Source organism: Otolemur garnettii, unplaced genomic scaffold (assembly GCF_000181295.1).
Source record: "Otolemur garnettii isolate 467f Iridium unplaced genomic scaffold, OtoGar3 scaffold00001, whole genome shotgun sequence".
Taxonomy (NCBI): Eukaryota; Metazoa; Chordata; class Mammalia; order Primates; family Galagidae; genus Otolemur; species Otolemur garnettii.
Window position 1 is genome coordinate 51069929 of NW_003852396.1, and position 18776 is coordinate 51088704.

Genomic DNA, 18776 nt, shown 5'->3' on the forward strand with positions numbered 1-18776 from the left:
GAACATGCAGGCTATTTCTTAAAGAAGAACATTCATAGGTCTTATAATAAAAGTCTTTCAGGAAATAAAAATCATGGAAAAATGTTACTTTTTCCTTCAAAATGTCTGAACAGACTGCTAGGTCATTTAAAATGTTAAGTCGTCACCATATCTATGTGTGTGTGGTCCAAGAGCTGTTGGTACTGAGACATTACAGAGTGACGGCATAATGTTTTTTAAATGAGCTAATTGAGTTTAGAGTATGTAGAGCTCTTTAACTGCATGGGGACTTTAACCTTTTGGGGACTGACTGCATGAATGGCTTCTGTTGTTTCACTTAGCAGTTGAAACTGTGTTCCAGACCATGCATGAAGTCCAGTGTGTGTTTGGTTTATATTCCTTTCCAAGACATATTTAATTTCACACAAGCATGGGTTGCTTGAGTAATGGATGCTTATTAGCATTACCATGCTGTATAAGAAATAAAAAATGTACAATTTTTTTTTATATTTTGAAGCAAAAAAAAGAGAAAAAATCCAAACAGCTCAGTAAACAAGTGTCAAAAAAAGAATCAAACCTTTGAAGTGCAAAGGAAGAAAAGAACTGTAAAATAGTCGATTTTCTACTAGAGGTTATAAAAGATGTGAGGCAATTAAATCATAGACTTTCTTTTCAGATCAGAAATACTTAACTGTTTTTACACCATGTCTTTCGGTGGTAGGGTGAAGCCTGTAGATCTCTTTTCATAATGGTATTTTTAAATGCATAAAATAAAACAGGATTACAAATACTAGCCGTCTTCCATACTATTAAAAGAATAGAAAATAAAAGAAACCGATTTTATGGAAGTGCAGTGATTATAATACTAAAATAAACACTGAAAGGCGAATGCTACTTTTTAAAAAACTAACCTTGCATTGGTTCTAATAAGCCCTGAAGTTTGAAAGTAGAGGACAGACATAGCTACCGTTTGTAATGTGAAGTAAAAACTTCCACAATTTCTGTTGATGAGAAAGTTCCTGTGGTATTTTTGTCTGCATTCATAATTGAAGGAATACCAAACTTGAATTAGAGGCTAATGAAAAGAAGATCATTTTTTGCTTATATCAAACTCTTAGTCCTGCCGGAACAAGATGATCCCAACCTAGTGAAGAATATTGTCATAAATGTAAATAATTCAGAATAAACATATTTATGCAGAATAAACAAAATGTAGTGTGAAGATTAAAGCAAAAGAGATTAACCTTTATATGTTTACCCATCTAATGTGTACAAATATATATAATATGCATAATAAATTATACATGAGGAATCAAGCCATAAGTTACTCTATCTATGTTGTCATATTTGCTATATTTCAAATGGTGTAAAAATTGAAAAGTAGACACCTCATCTTTTTCCTCAGACTTAATGAATACAAAGTGATATGATAAAAAAGTAAACATTTACTAGGTCCTTACTCTGTGCCAGTGTAGCTTTGTACATGAATTAAATCATTGAATAATCTAAAATGTAAGTCAAATTATATCACTGTTGAACTCAAAATTTTCCAATGCACCTTGACTTGCTTAGAGAAAAAAACCAAAGTTTTTATGATAGCCAACAGGGCCCTGTATTACCTGTCTGATCTCATTTTCTGTGACTTTTACCTGACCCCACATAGCTGCAGCCGCACTGGGGTCTTTGGTGCTCTTTGAACCCAGCAGGCAGGCCCCACCCACCACGGGGCCTTCGCAGTTGCTCCTTTAGCTTCCTATTCTTTTCTCAAATGTGGATCTGACTTGCTTCTCACTTTCTTCAGGTATCTGCTCAAATGCCGTGTTTCAGCTGATGCCTTCCATGAGTGACCTATAAAAAGTATCCTTCAATGATGTTCTTCTAGACTTCTCAATAAGTAAATGTTAATAATATTGAGAAGTCTAATAAATAATAGATATTTATTAAGTGCTAACTGTTTAGAAGGTGCTCGTACATAAAAACAAGAATAAAGCTTTAAAGAGCTGACAGTCCAATGAAGCAAATGAAATATTAACACATAAAAATACAGATATCAATGGTAAGTGCTAAATAAATCATACGTACCAGATGTTTTCAACTTTTACTTCACCACAGCATACATTGATAACCCCCAATCAATTATTCAACAGATATGTACTGAACACCTAAAATATACAGGGCAAGGTACTGGATGCCTCATGTTCCCAAACTCTATGGATTGACAGGAAAGAATATCATGAAGCTGATAATAAAAAATTAAACAGACAGTAAGTTTCAACTTTCATGGGTAAATATGAGAGGTTCAAATGCATGAGCAGCTTTAAAAGGAGGACCTAAACTAGCCATGTGGAGAGAATCTCTTAAGTTATTCTGAAGTGGAATGGGAATTAACCAGACAGAGAGGGAATACAGAGGCCATTAGAATCAAAGCCTTTAGATGTGAAGGTGCGTGACGATTTTGATAAGCTAAAAGGAAGTGAATATGCCTGGGTCCTGGCAGGCGATGCAGGATGTGAAGAGGTGAGATTAAAGCTAATGTTGGATGTTGGCATTCATCCTAACAACAACATTGTGCCATTCAAGTACTTTAAGCAGAAGTACAATAATTTCTTTTAAAATGAAGATAGTAGCAGTGTAGAGAATGGAATGGACAGGCCAGGTGACAGTGAGGTGGAATTGATGGCCCCCGCTAGGACGCTGTTGCCCAGGTCAGGTGTGAGAAAACGGCCACCTCGTCCAGGCTGGTAGCAGTGGAAGTACAAAGAAGTAGATGATTTTGACACCTGTTGAGACCCGGCAGGGTTGGCAGGACTCGGTGGTAAGTTGGACAGCATGGGCAAGGGAGATTGATCCACAGCTTCCTACATGAGGAAACGGGTGGATAGAGGTGCTGTATTTTGCAATTGGAAAAGCTGAAGAAGAGGAGGACTGGGAAAGATCCTAGGTTTCTATGCATATATGCAAATATACCCTTAAGGAGAAGGGGTACTCCAGACATAAACTCAAATTTTACTCGACATAGTCCTTAAATTTTACTTCAGTTGCCAACTATTAAGATTAATACGTTTTAAATCATAAATGTCTCTGCACTTAACCCCCAGCTGATCTAGACACACTATTCTATATTGACTTCTGATGATATTCACAGCTGACACTATAAAACTTCAGGAAACAGGGCAGTGCCTGTGGCTCAGAGGAGTAGGGCGCCGGCCCCATATGCCGGAAGTGGCGGGTTCAAACCCAGCCCCGGCCAAAAAAAAAAAAAAAAAAAAAAAAAAAAAAAAAAAATAGTTCAGGAAACAAATCAGATTGTCTGAAACTTGGGGAAGTTTGCATCACCTAGACCTGTACAAACAAGTGGGCAGAGAGAAATTTATGTCAAATACAAGCATATATGAGGGATAGTGAATAGTACAATGTAGTTTATGTGCAGAGAATATGGAGGGAACTTATGACATGAGGACTGGTAAAGCTTACAATCCTCATAGATGCAAGACTGAGGCATTTGAACCTTGTTTTGTAGGCACTGAGCTGAAAAATCAGGGCATTCAATCTAATAAGATCAATGTGAGGGTAATGGTGCAGATTGGAGACGGGAAACATTTTGTAAACTGTCTGTATAGGTTTAGACTCGAGGTGATGAGGGTCTGGGTAAGGATGTCAGCACTGTGTTGAAAGGGGCAGGATGGTTGAGGAGATGTTTATTGGAAAATAATGATGAACTGATTTGGTTACTTATTGGCCACAAATGGAAGGGGTGAGGGAGGCATCAGAGCTACTGTGATGTTAGGAGTTTGAGAAATTACGGTGATAAAGGGACAAACTAAAAGCAAATTCTGGTTTGGGGTAAATCAGATTTGATCGGTACCCCCATACGGCCTAATATGTAGATAGAAGTGATGGACTTTTTTATTGTTCCAGGTTAATGATGGATATTTTTGAGATTGTGCTTATGTGTTTTAGGGATCATTAAAATCCTCCAGAGTTTCACTGATGCGCAAACTGAATTTTACTTCAATTTGTTTAAATTTCTCTTGCTTTAATTTTCTAACAAACATATATTTAAAATTTTACCATGTGCCCAAGTATTTCAAAAACTTCCCACCTAAACTCATAGAACCCTTGCAGCAACCCACACAGGGGTGTCCAACTTTTTTTTTTTCCATTGCTGGAAATTGGAAGAAGAATCATCGTGGGCCACACGTTAAATATGCAAACTCAAGGAAAATTGATTAGCAAAAAAAGGGTCCATACAGTACTTTTCATGATATTTGACACCACAGAGAAGCAAAAAAAAAAAAAGAAAAAAAAAATCCTCACAAAAATCAGCATGCAGCCATGGGCCACAGGGTTGGCCACCCCTGATTGTAGACACTATTATTGTGCCACTTCAAAGATGAAGATAATTTGCCCAAAGTCAGAAAACTAGTACTTGAAAATCCAGGATTCAAACTCAGGCAGTCTAGTTCCAAATGTTGTCCATGTAACCACACCACTCTGCTGTCTTTATCCTCAAAGCACTGGCAAGTCTTTCAAGATTTTTAAGTAGATGATGTTCAATCAAATTTTTTTTTGCATACACAAACAAAAAGTAGCTGAATTCTTTAATTAAACACTGACAGTAAACTTTTATGCCTCTGCCTATCATATTTTTTTTATTAAATCATAGCTGTGTACATTAATGAAGTCATGGGGTACAGTGTGCTGGTTTTATATACAATTTGAAATATTTTCATCAAACTGGTTCACATAGCCTTCATGGCATCCTCTTAGTTATTGTGTTAAGACATTTATATTCTACATTTAGAAAGATTCACATGTACCCTTGTAAGAGGACCCATAGGTGAGGTCCCACCAATCACCCTCCCTCCACCCATCCTCCCCCTTTCCTCCCCCCTCCCCTTTCCCCATATTCTTGGGCTATAATTGGGTTATAGCTAGGGTGACCAGATGTCCTGCTTTTGAACAATTTGTGCCACATCCCGCGGTGTTTTAAAAAAGTCCTGATTTTTGGAAAGAATGTACAAACGGGTGGGAGAACAGGAAGGGAATATATGGGTTTTGGCTGCCATGTGGCTATTTTGCCAGAATATGAGTTTTATATTATTTTTGTTAATTTTATAATGTTAAACTGTAATAATAACAATTCTTGAGAAGTGATTATGGAGAACTACTTATCAAAGTTTGCATTGTTGTCAGGCCCTGCCCTGTCCCATCCCCGCCCCTACCCCGCCACCATCCCCTCCCCCATGTTGGGGGATTGTATTTTCTTTTTTCTTTTTATTTTTTATTAAATCATAGCTGTGTGAATTAATGTAGTCATGGGGTACAATGTACTGGTTTAATATACAATTTGAAATATGTTCATCAAACTGGTTAACATAGCTTTCACAGCACTTTCTTAGTTATTGTGTTTGGACATTTATATTCTACACCTAGTAAATTTCACATGTACCCTTGTAAGATACACTATAGATGTGGTCCCACCAATCACCCTCCCTCCACCCATCCGGTGGGTGGGAACTATGTGTTAGAACTAAATTTGGCTGCCCCTCCCGGACATGATATGAGCTTTACAGTATTCTACAGTCACCCCACTCCGTATAGTCCCTGGAGCTGGCCACTTCAGTCTTTTCTTGAATCTGCCTGGCTCTTCTGAGCCTTTGAGTTTAACAATCCTGATTGTGATTACGGTATTAGTAAACTGGTCAGACGTAAGATACTCTAGGGATCCTGCCCCCGTCCACTCTCCTAGTCTTAACTCCATGGCGTTTGTATCCATTCATAATGCCCCTGCTTCCCCAAGCCTCTGACAGGTTCACTTTCTGAAATGCACTTTCCTTCATGTTAGCCTGGTGAGCTCTCTGAGAATCTATTCTGTAAGTGGCTGCTCCTTGAAAGGCTTTCCCACACTGATGCCGAATCAACGCCTCTGCAGAGTTAAACAAAGACGCTTAAAATTCCCGAAGAACCAAATATAAACCACCACTCAAACTTCTGTTGTAATTCTTACCATATGATGTGATTTTTACGTCTGGTCTGTTTTTTAACATGACACAGAGTCTTCAGAAAACACTCATGACCTTTTTAGTCTTTCAGTCCCCAGTGCCTGGTGTTACCACTGGTGCACAGTTGCAGTTTAATGATGATTGGTTACATTGGGTCAGCTCACTTCTGTTTAAAAATTTTAAGTAGCTGCTGAATTTTAAATTGCAGAGCTAAACTTTTGGAGATTTAAAAAAGCTAATCACAGTCTACTCATACGTAAACCATTAGTTGGGAGGCAAGAAGCTTTTCATAGGAGCATAGCATTTTGATATTAATTCCCATCCATGTGGATGTATTTATATGTATACCATAAGCACACACACACACATATATATCTATATATTAGGTATAATAAATGAAAGGAACATATTTGTCAAACTTCCTATATTTCTCCTTTATGAAGAAGCATTAGGGGGTTCTTAAACTATAAGTGAGATACTAATTTTTTGTAGATTTTATTTTTTAGTTTTAGAAAAATATAATTGGCAAAAATCGAATATATATATATTTATGGTATATAACATGAAGTGTTAATATATATAAATACAAAATGATTTTATTGAGGTAATTAAAATATCCATCACCTTATATATTTTTTTGTGATGAAAACATTTAAAATCTCTTAGTAATTTTCTTTTTTTGTTGTTGTTTTGGTTTTTGGCCAGGGCCAGGCTTAAACCCACCAACTTTGGTACATGGGGCCAGCACCCTACTCCTTGAGCCACAGGTGCTGCCCTCTCTTGGCCATTTTCAAGGATTGACACATTATTATCAACTATATTTACCATGCTGTACAATAGATCTCAAGAACGTATTCAGCCTGTGTAATCAAAACTTTGTTCCCTCAACCAACATCTCTCTGTTCTCCAGCTCCTTTCTGCCAGCCCCTGGCCATCACAATTCTACTCTCTGCTTTTATGAGTTAGACTTTAGACTCCACAAATTCGAAAAGTTTTTAGGTTCATAGAAAAGTTGAGTGGAAAGTACAGAATGGTATGTTTGTTAACAGTTTATGAACATACATTAACACATCATTATCACCCAAAGTCCATCGATTGCATTGGGATTCACTGTTAGTGTTAAACGTTTGGTGGGTTTTGACAAATGTATAACAACAGGTAGCTGTCAATACAGTATCATACAGAATAGTTTCACTGACCTAAAAATTCTTTATACTCAGCCTCTTTATCTCTTGATCCCTGCTAATCTCTGATCTTTTGATTGTCTTCATAGCTTTGGCTTTTCCAGACTTGTACAGTTGGGACCGTACAGTATGTGGCTTTTTTAGGTTGTAATATGTATTGAAGGTTCCTCCATGTCTTGTCATGGGTTGTTGTTCATTTCCTTTTTAGCACTGAATAATATTCTTTTGTCTAGTTGTCCCACTGTGTATTATTCACAGAATGAAGACTTTCTTGGCTGCTTCCAACTCTTGATAAATATGAATGAGGTTGCTAAAGATTTTTTAGTAGACATAAGTTTTCAACTCATTTATGTAGTAACTTTCACTGTCCATCTCATCGTTTAAGCCTGACGTTTGAGGAGTAGATTTGACTTTCATTTCAGACATCATTTTAAGTATGCCAGACATGACTTCACATAATTCAAAATGTCTCACATAGTTGCTCACATTTTTTATTTTAATGACCATCCTTATGATCCTAGAGGAAAAAAGAGATGCCAAAAGAATGCTCTGAGAAACCATTTTTAAATTGTTTTAGTTATGTGAATATCTTTACAATATTACAGCATGAAGATTATACCACAATTTTGATATGAGACCTATATTTTCTAAAGTGGAATTTATCTTGAAGAGGGAAGAAAGAGAGAGGGTCCATTTTGAATTTAAGCTTAGTACATTCAGTTGCTACTGTATTAAATTACAGCTTATTGCTGGAGGTGCGAGGTCTTATTGGAGAGTCTCCAGGAGCGGGTCAGGGTACCAGAAAGGTTTGTTCTCTCTTTAAAGACATTTTTGTAATTTTGATTTTAAAGATTATGTTTTCATCATTTCTAAGGTCATTTGATAGTTATATTTAGATACTTTGATGATGTGTACTTTCAATGCAGTACTTCTATTGAAAGAGATTATTTTCCAATAAAATATATAGTTAGTAAAAGTAGCAAGGGAATACCAGTGGAAACATTAATTCCATCATGGAAAGAGTGACTTTATTGCCTGCATATTTGCACAGTACATTCTATATACCCTTTGGAAAAGGAAAAATATTAGTTCCTGGCAAGTGCCACATCTTCTTTTATGCATCTCTTCTGTTTTATATCTGAAATGTCTATTTGATATAATCAAGGGGAATAATGTGACTAAAACTTCTGAGAAGAATGAATTATTTTAAACTACTCGTATTAAATTTTTAGTTCAAGGATACAGGGAACTACAGATGTCATTTTCTCAGCCTTTTTTTTTTTTTTATTGCTGGCTTGACTAGGTAACAGGGAACACATAATTCTTTATTTTAATGAAACCCAACCAAAATTTTGGGAAATAAATCAAATGCTGAAATACATAATATAAAGTTCAAGGCATTGGTGAACTATCGTGGACTAGCTGCAAGTGTATAGTTATGGGGGATAATGATTTGAGTTCAACTAGGTCTGAGCTTAGTTTCTTTATCTAAGATGATGATACTCTTGCCTGCCTAGTTCACAGTGGTGTTTTTTGAGAAATAAGACAATGTATAAGACTCAAATTATTAGTTCCATCACAGCAAAAAGTTCCAGAAAACAGTAAAGCATTACCTTAAGTGTATAAAGCACCATCTTGGACATGATGGCAGTAGAATACTAAATAAGATCCTGATTCTCCAGACATAGATTATCATAACATTATAAATGGAATGAGTTACTACTTTTGAAGCTATGACATCCATGAAACCATAATTAGGACACATTTACTTTGGACACTGAAACAGATAAGTAAAATCTTTGAGTGACCTATACACTTGAATGTCATAGTAACAATCTTAGTAGAACCACTGGATTTGAAGGAGCCTGAGAGACATGGAGAGGTTGGGAAGGAAGATAGTCAGATGTCAAATGTCCAAATAATGGTTGTCTTTCCCTTCTATGAATGTGCTGTCTAAATGATAGTTGCTGGCCACATGTGGTTATATAAATTTAACTTCATAAATAAAATACGTTCTTCAATCACAACACAGTTCAAATGCTTAACAGCCACTTGGGACTAGTTGTTTCCATATGGGTTAACATAGATAAGGAAGTTTCCATTATTACAGGAAGTTCTATTAGAAAACTCTTCTATGTAGTAAAAGCTGAAGTCCAAGTTAAAGCCAAAGATAGGAAGAAGTAAATTGTCTGCCAGTCTTTTTGTGAATTCTTGTATGCATAATGGAGAGACGGCAATGTTGGCAAGAGAGTAGGAGAAAAGGAAATCTTAGGTAGTTCATTAGGTCTTTACTTGCTTCAATGACCTTTATTGAACACTTACTAATAAATTTCAATTATATTACTTAGTTTGCATTCCTATACACATAGCCAATGAGGTGTGCACTGTTTTTTGTGTTTGCTGTATACAAGAGGATACTGAGATGCAGACTTTATATAAATTTCCCAAGATATCATGGCGTGAAGGTGATATAACTGTGTCTGAACTCAGGTAGTTGGACTTCCGGGCCCTAGCTGGTGATTAACCTGGGACACAGTGGATTGAATTTAAAGCCTTTAGAAGAAAATTTGAATTCATTTATTGCATCCAGTCTTGGTTGTTGCATGAAGACAATAAAGAACACACTTTCAGAATGCTTAACTCATAGGTTAATTAGCCAATCTGTAGGTATTTTAGGGACTATAAGTGCATATCTTGGGTTAAACCCACTGAGAGATACAGGGGTAACCAAGAGAGTCTTGATATGAATTTATATTCATTCTATTGACTGCTTACACATGATCCCCCAATGATTTATTGGTAGTAATTTCTCACTTTGCTATTGAATCCCATGATGAAGGCTGATGTACAAGACCAAGACTCTTCCTAGGGAGTGAGTAACCCTAAATTTCTGCACCACTTAATTCAGCCTAATTGTCTTCTCATAATTTCATATTCAGTCACTTTAAAAACAACTTTGAAGGTACCACTTAATTTTTTGGTTATGGTTTTTGGCACTTATGAGAGGCATTTATGTACACTTAAGTATGTGAATATTGAAGGCCCTGTAAAAATATCCCCTGTGGATGTCAAAACATGTTCCTCATGCACATAAGAACATGAATACAGAGTATCTGGTCGTGTTCTCGAGTTGACTGTGATCCAGTTAGGGGGAACAAGTCTAACCATTTTCCTTCACCCACCAGTCAGTTTTTGAGGATATAGTACATATGATGGCATTTTCTGGTAAACCTTTATTTATTAAACAATAAAAGATGACATATAATTTAAATGCTGTAGGAGTTTAGAATTAAACAGTAAAGAAAACAACTAATAAGGGAAACCTGTCAGGTGAGCTACATGTGGAGGTTCTCTTTCAAGTTTCCACTGAGCAAAGATTCGTTATATGTGACGGAGGTTATAGACACTTTGTGTGTAGGTCCATGAATCATTTGGAATTATAGGGAGAGTTTTAAGAATCTATCAAGTAAAATGTTTTATCTGGGTGACAACTGGAAGCTTCCCTTCACACTGTCTACTATTTCCCAGTCCTAAGGTGGAGCACTTAATCTAATAGCTCCAAAGCAGAAATAAATACCTCATAAATTACTTAAATCCCAAGTAGTTAGGTCATTGTTACTGATGACTTACTCTGCACTGGGAATCTCCAAGTGATGAACTTATCAGTAGCCAGATTTCATTTTATTTGTCTTGAAATAATTATCATGTCTTTCAATATGATTGCATTGAATTTTAAGTTAATATTTCACTGTGGTATCTGATGCATCAATGACTTTGTAAAGACTACAAACTTGAGTGTGAAAAATGCTATTTTCATTCCGGGTAGCTATTCTTGTAAGTTTTTAAAGAGTGGGCTTGAATAATTTTCAGTAGACTTGCTATTTGTGGTTATTCTTTCAAAATGTGCCCCTTGGCAGATTGTCAAATCCATCTCTTGCTTCTCCAGTGCCATATCGATAGATAAAATATCGAAATAGAAAAGAAATAAAATCTTTGTGTTAAGACTTTTATATTCTACTTTTAGAAATAATCACTTGTATCCTTATAAGATAAACCATAGATGCGATCCCACCAATCACCCTCCCTTTATGACATGAAGGCTATGTTAACCAGTTTGATGATAATATTTCAAATTGTATATGAAAACACCACACTGTACCCCATGATTGCATTAATGTACATAGCTATGATTTAATAAAAAAGAAAAAAAGAAATAAAATCTTTTTGCCACATAGATTAAGTATCTCAGGCCCTTTAGCATGCTGTTAGCTGTGTCAAATATTTTATGGTTCCTAGAGTATAGTTTCTGTGCATGAACTCCTTCAGTGGTTTGAAGTGGGTTCATAAATCCTCTCCCTCCCAAGAGACATAGCTGGTAGGTCTAAATGGCTTAGTGTTTGGAGACCTATTTATGGTGTTTTCTTAAAGATGATTTTGGCTTTATAGTCACCTATTGGAGATTTTTGTTTTTAGAAAATCGTTTCTATAAAAAAGTTTGTTTGACATAATTTACCTATTTTTATTTTTTATTCAAAAATGTGGAGAAAATATAAAACTCACTGAAAAATCCTACTGTTTCTTTTGGAATTATATAAAATAAGAAGTGACACTGTATGCATAAATCCATCCCCTTTCTCAAAGGTAATTGCTGTCAGTTTGATATATGTCCTTCTTGAGCTATTCCTAAATTTAGATTCTATAAATACATAAACATTTATATGTATATCACAACATATTTATATGCTTTATATATGGCCATCTATATTGCATATGATATGTATACACACACTAATGTGTATGTGTATATACACATCATAAAGTGAAATCATGATGCAAATAGTGTTTAAAATTTGTTTTGGTTAAGAGTATAGTATGAGCATATTTTTGGTTCCACATGTACACGTTTGTCTTATTCTTTACATATGATGGTATGGCGTTTCACTATATATTATAGGTTATTCCACTTGTCCTCTGGGCATACTTTCATTTCTAATTTTCATATTCAGTGTTGTAACAAATACACTTGTGCATATATTTTAAGTGCTAATGCAATTATATCTGTGTAAGAAACTTTAAGAAGTGAAATGCTAGATTTAAGGATATACACATTTTGATTTTAATAAATGCTAATTAATGTTTATAAATATTTAAAAAATAACACATATTATGCAATTTCTGATTGTTTTATAAGCAATAATGGGAAGCATTCCTTTTAAACCTATTATTGATGTCTGGGTCAAATTAGTTAGAAGGCACTGCTACATACGTAACCCTATATATGATTTACTTAAATAGTGCCAGTATTATATATATATCAGTATAAATATTTGGATATTTATATTAAAACATTGATTATGTCTATTCTAAATCAAATTCAGTCTGCAACAAAGAGATAGATTTTTGAGATGGATAGGAACAGTGGGTTTTTTTTTTTTTGTATGTTTGTTTGTTTTGAGAAAGAGTCAAGCTCTATCACCTTGGTTAGAGTAGAGTGGTATCATCATAGCTCATAGCAACCTCAAACTCCTAGACTCATGGGATCCTCCTGCCTCAGCCTCCCTAGTATCTGAGACTACAGGCACGTAGCAGCACGTCCAGAGAATTATTTTTATTTTTAGTAGAGGTGGCATCTTGCTTTTGCTCAGGAGGTTCCCAAATCCCTGAGCTCAAGGGATCTTCCCACCCTGGCCTTTCAGAGTGCTAAGATTACAGGTGTGAGCCACTGCACCCAGCTCTGTTTTATTTTATTTTTTGTATCTATTCTTTTAAATGGGATCAGCAGTACACAACTTTTTGGTATATATGCTGGTTCACAGTCGATAGAGGATGTACCCTATGTACATTTTGATCACAAAATGCTTCTCCCTTGGTCTTTTTGCTCTTTAAGGCCAAGTTCTATGTAGTTACTAGGATCATCCAAATACAGTAGAACTTCCATAGTTGACCACTTCCCTACATTGACTACCTCAAGTTGACCTAATTTTCATAAACCAGTCATACCCTACAAGTACCAAGACCAAGCTGCTTTTGTTGACTACCTATGTATGTTGACTAATTTGCTACAGTCCATTGGGTGGTCAACTTACAGAGGTTCCATTTGGCTTAGTCTTTCACATCACATAGAATCACATAGTTCCTTGGAATGCCATGGAAATGCCAGGTTCTTCTATTAAATAAAATTTTAAAATCTACAGTACCTTGAATGGTGCTAGGGGAGATTTCCTGGCTGTAAATTTATGAGACGTGGTTTATAGGGATGTCTCTTCAGGTTCACCCCCTTCCTTATCTTAACCACTTTCTTATCCACCCCCTGCCCCAAAATATTCAATGGGAAGAACATCTTTCAAGGTCAAATAGTAGAGTTCAGATCAGAATTATGTTTTACTATACAGTATAGCTATGTGCTATGGTTTAAAGGAAACTCTTCTGGAAGAAAGACTACAGAATGTTATGGATAAAGGATTTTTCCTTTCATCCTCCCTTAGTATTGGTGATTGAGACTTGTGATGTTAAATGCTTCTGCTTTCTTTTGACTTATTATTTTTGTGTGGTTTTTATGATGTGTGTGTATGTATATGTGAAAGAATGCAAGTGTCTGTGTTACACATATATTCATATTCTACATTGTGTTTCTCTCATTTCTCTTTTACTAGTAAGAAATAAATTTAGAAATGCTGTGTGATCAATACTGATAGAATGCTAGGTGAAAATAAAGGCCAAAATAATAATAATAATAATAAAATAGAAGAGAAAAAGAAGAGGCCATCTGAGACAGGAAAGGGACTTATATATGTTTACTAGTTTACCCAAAGTCAGGGACCTGTGCTGGCAGGTGCAAATTGTCTCGTAATGCCTGGCAAGTTCTATGGCATTGTATTTCTTGTCTTTAGTTTGCCACAAACTTATCTATTGACAGGAAGTTATTCCAAAGCATTTTATTGTAAATATAAATGTGTTTTTAATGTGTCACTGTGAAGACTTGGTCAAACACATTCCACCGGAGTGAATTTCTTTCTTTTTCAGACTCTACCACTGAAGAAGATTCCATGCAAAGCCAGTGCACCCTCAGGCTCCTTTTTTGCTCGAGACAATACAGCAAATTTCTTATCCTGGTGCCGAGACTTAGGAGTGGATGAAACATGTCTATTTGAGTCAGAAGGTTTGGGTATGTATTTCCTTCAGAATTTTAGCTGATAGAATACTCAAATTATCTTTTGTCTTTGTCAGTATAGCCATCAAAAGTTCTTTGTGTGAAGTCTTTTCACAGATTATTAACAGAAGAAATCTGAGTTTATTGTTCACTTGAAAGGATACTGTAAACTTGATCCTGTGAAGATAGAAAGATGCGTATGTCTTTTTTCTATTGGTCACCTCAGGCATAAAAAATAGAAATAGCACAATTCTTTCCAAATTAAAAATAAGGGCCATTAGTACAAAATTAGTAGGGCATTTGGAAAACATAGGGCTAAATTTTACCACCAGACTTTAAACTAGAAGGTAGCTAGCCATGGAGAGTACTATTTTCTTCTTAACTCAGTATGAAAACATGATCTCCCATCAATCAGCTCCATCTTTGTTGAAACTGAAGTTAATTACTTCATTTATTTGTCTGTTTTTGAGTGAGTTAAAAATCAGATCTGCAAGCAAGATTGAGATAATTGAAGATGATGAAATAAAAGACAGATGCCTTACTGTCTAGGCCCACTCAGATTACTGTGGTTTGTTTTGTTTCTGATTGAATGTTGGCAAATCCACTTCTAGATCATACAGTAAACTTTTTATATTCTTGGAATAAAACATACACCAGGGTGTTCAGTGTTTCAACTTGATACCCCAGGATTAAAAGTTCAAAACTCCTATATAGTCACCACCACAGGACAACTCTGATGTGGAGAATATTAGAATTATTGAAAATGGAACCAAGTAAAGAAAGGAGACATTTGGGGAGGGAAAGCTTTGGTTCTTTTGCTCAAGGCTTAAGAAATGCAGTTTATAAGATCGCATAATACTGTTAACGTCAAAGGAAGTTGGGCATCCTTTGAAAAGAACACATATACAAATTACCTTCCCAACAAAGTAATCATTGCTTCTAGGCTTTGCAAAAACATCTTCTGCTGTGGAACCTAGAGAACTGATGGTAACCCATAAGATCTCACCCATTTGATATGCTTAAGAAAATTCGTTATTTGTTCCAAGAGGAGTTGATGTGATGTAGAAAATAATGCCGCCAGATTTCCAAGAATTCTCTCAACAAATATAAAAATAATGTGAATTCAGGCTGAGAAAACAGCCAGAGGTGTCCAACCTGTGGCCCTCAAGCCACATGCTGATTTTGTAAGGATATTTTTGCTTATCTGTGGTGTCAGAGATATAACTAAAAGTACACACACACAACTTTTTTTAGCTGTTCAGATTTCTCTGGTGTTTGTAAATTTACTGTGTGGCCCAAGACAGCTCTTCTTCTTCCAATGTGCAACTCAGACACCTCTGGTAGACCTTAAAATGATACCCCAAATAATTGTGCCATAGTATGCTCTGTATGACAGTGTGCTCCTGGAATGATCATTATATAAACGGACTTTGATTGTTCTTACCGTTTCCTCATATAGGCGCTATGTAAATGATGCCTGTTTCTCAGTCCTGGGTAATTTTACAAATAGCCTTTAACTTTCAGGTTTGCAGGAAATTCCTGCATGAGCTGAGAAGTATATGAAGGGTATGTGAGGAATTATATGCAGACACAAATCTCGTAAATGTCCATGAATATATATAGGTATATAATCAGATCCTAGTTATAAGGAGTACACATTGCCCATGTCAATGATTAACATCACAATTGACAATTCTGTAGTTCACCTTCATTGCCAAAGAACCACCATATGGGGTAACTATTATTAATTTGCTCATTGTAGAGCTTTTTATTAAAGAAGCTTTTTTTTTTTTTTGTCTGTAACTCCTATAGGCTAAGTTGGTTACCAAAAACTATGAATGTAACTATTGTCTGGTCTCAATTTTCTCATAGTCCATGAGTTCTTTTGTTACTTGAACTAATAAAATTTTTCACTGGACACCAAGAGGACCCAATCTAATACTAAACATTCTCTGCTAGAAATACCACTATAGCTCAAGGTTACAGTGTGTATTTAATGCATATAGCTTATTTTAATGACTTTTTAAAACCCCAAATAATTATAAGTAATATATTTTCAAATAATAAGTAATACATTTTATCCTAAAACTATAAAGTCTGAAGCAATTTATATAATGACCCTTGTATATAAATACTCTGTAGCATTACAAAATTAAATCAAGAAGAACTCTGAGATGGCCTACTTCTTCAAAATGTTTGATTAAAAAATCCTAGCATTGGGCAGTGCCTGTGGCTCAAAGGAGTAAGGTGCCGGCCCCATATGCTGGAGGTGGTGGGTTCAAACCCAGCCCCGGCCCAAAACTGCAAAATAAATAAATAAATAAAACAAATAATCCTGGCATTATAAAAAGAAACTCCATGATAATTTATATATTATATATATATAACTACTGAGTATTTTGTTAAAAAAAAACTTTGATGTTTATTATCTTCTGTATTACAACTTACTTATAACTTGCATTAAAATTTATTTACATATTCAAGAAGGTTTAAGAGGAGCAAGTTTTCAAGGCTATAAAATTTCAAAATCATTTGTAACCTCCGTACCGAACTAAATAAAATCATTAGGCTTTTTAGTTTGCTGCTCAATGGGAAGATAAATTTGAAATCTCTTCTGCTCAGAATGGGACCTGAGGTGATATACAATAGGCTCTGGGGACGCAGTGGAAGGGGGCCAATATTATAGCATTGACTTTAGGATTAAGTCAGAGAAAGGAACAGCTGCGCCCATAGATGTTAATGATAATCAAGAGGCAGGACAATGAGAAGTTCCATTTCCGCAAGTGGGATCCTCTCTCCTTGGATTTTTCTTATTATTCACTGTGGGTGAGGAAGTGGTTGAGCCACTGCTGATGGCCTTGGATTCTGTACTTGCCGAATTGACTTTCTTCAACAATAACCCTGTGTACTCTGCTTGATGTCTTTTCACACTTTACTTTTGAAAGGGAATTTAGGGCAAGGTTTTTTTTTTTTTTTTTCTTTTAACCTCAAGATTTCATTTCAATAGCTCACAAGATGAAGCACATCCTTTGTGTCCTAGTGTTTTGAACCGCAAACAAAATGAAAAGATGCCCTGATGAAGGGGGAAAATCTGAGTGAATGAATGATAAAGGAGATCGCTGCACTGAGCGTGCATGAAGAGCCTTCTGTTTTTGGCTATTCAGAGGTCTTTGCCTGCTTATATAAAGCATCCTTATCTTTGTGGCAACTGCTTTGCTACCCTCTGTTTCAGTGCTTTTTGTACAATTATTTGTCAGAGGATCTTGATTCACAACTCAATCTGTCCTCTTTTCACACCAGCTAATGACTAGAAATCTCAGCGGGTACAGAAGGATGTTCTTAGGGATGAACTGGGGAGTGTGGATAGCAGCTAATTCCACATGCTTCCTTCCTGCTTCCCGTCTTTTTTATTCTTGGTGGATAAATTCCCATCCCATGGACAGGGTATCACCAATTTATCATCTATGACATTCTTGAGGGATTTTTTTTTTTTATTTTGTGAAATGTCAATTCTTAGATTGCATGTTTCAAAAATGAACCACTGAAAAATGGATAAAGGTCATGAAGAACTATTTCAAGATATAAAAATGTTGGATACCATAGTAATAAGGTAAATGTAAAGAAAAACTAAGAAAAATTAGAAAAATTTAGAAAACATAGTTACTATTGGTGAGTATGTAATGAAACAGTATCTTTTATACATCGCTAAAGAAAATGAAAATTGGTATGCTTTCTTTGGAGGGCGACTTGACATTATTTATCAAAGACATCAGAAGTGTTTATATACTTGTATTAAATTGTTCTTCTTCAGTAATTTTTCAAGTGGAAATTAGTAGAGTTAGGCATAAGAATATACCTTGAAATATTCTTTTAAACAACAATAACCAGAATCTATGATTTTCGATCTTAGCTTAGATAGTAATCAGCCATCAATAACCAATGAAAAATAATATTTTTAAACTAAGTATATGGAAAAATGGAATACTGTGACACACATGGAGTACTGTGAACATGAAGTCATATATTCATGTCCAGTATTCAGCAATACAATTCCATATTCAGAATGAGAAAACAGTGATTTAGTCGTGATAGTTCTTCAATTATTTATTAATAAACTTTAAGGTAATAAATAGTTATAGAGTGTACAATTTTTTTTTTATATTAAGATGCAATTGGCCTAATTGGTACACAGAGTAATTCGTTTTTTATGTTAAGATGCAATTGGCCCAACTGGGATACAGAATAATTGATTGATATAAAATTTTGACATCATCATATCATAAAGGAGGTTAACCTGACACTGCAAATGAGTAAGGAATTAAATGGTGCATAGTGACGGAAAGCATAGATTATTGCATGCTCTCTAGAGCATATTCTAACCTGAGGGTCTACACGCAGTGCTCACCCTGACCCCTTCTGTTCAAATGACGTTTACTGGTAAGTCAGTGTTGGGAGATT

The 18776-nt window shown here is 35.4% G+C and overlaps 1 protein-coding gene across 3 annotated transcripts in view; it reads left to right on the top strand.

Moving 5' to 3' along the window:
* GAS2 (growth arrest specific 2) overlaps positions 1-18776 on the top strand; it is a 122902-nt gene that overhangs the window by 25920 nt on the left and 78206 nt on the right. For all 3 annotated transcript variants that reach the window (XR_002770850.1, XM_003781188.2, XM_023507574.1), the window contains exon 3: positions 14192-14333. Coding sequence is in view for 2 of the 3 variants with exons in the window: in XM_003781188.2 (XP_003781236.1) it covers positions 14192-14333 (142 nt within the window). In the remaining variant the exon portion in view is untranslated. The remainder of the gene's footprint in view (positions 1-14191; positions 14334-18776) is intronic.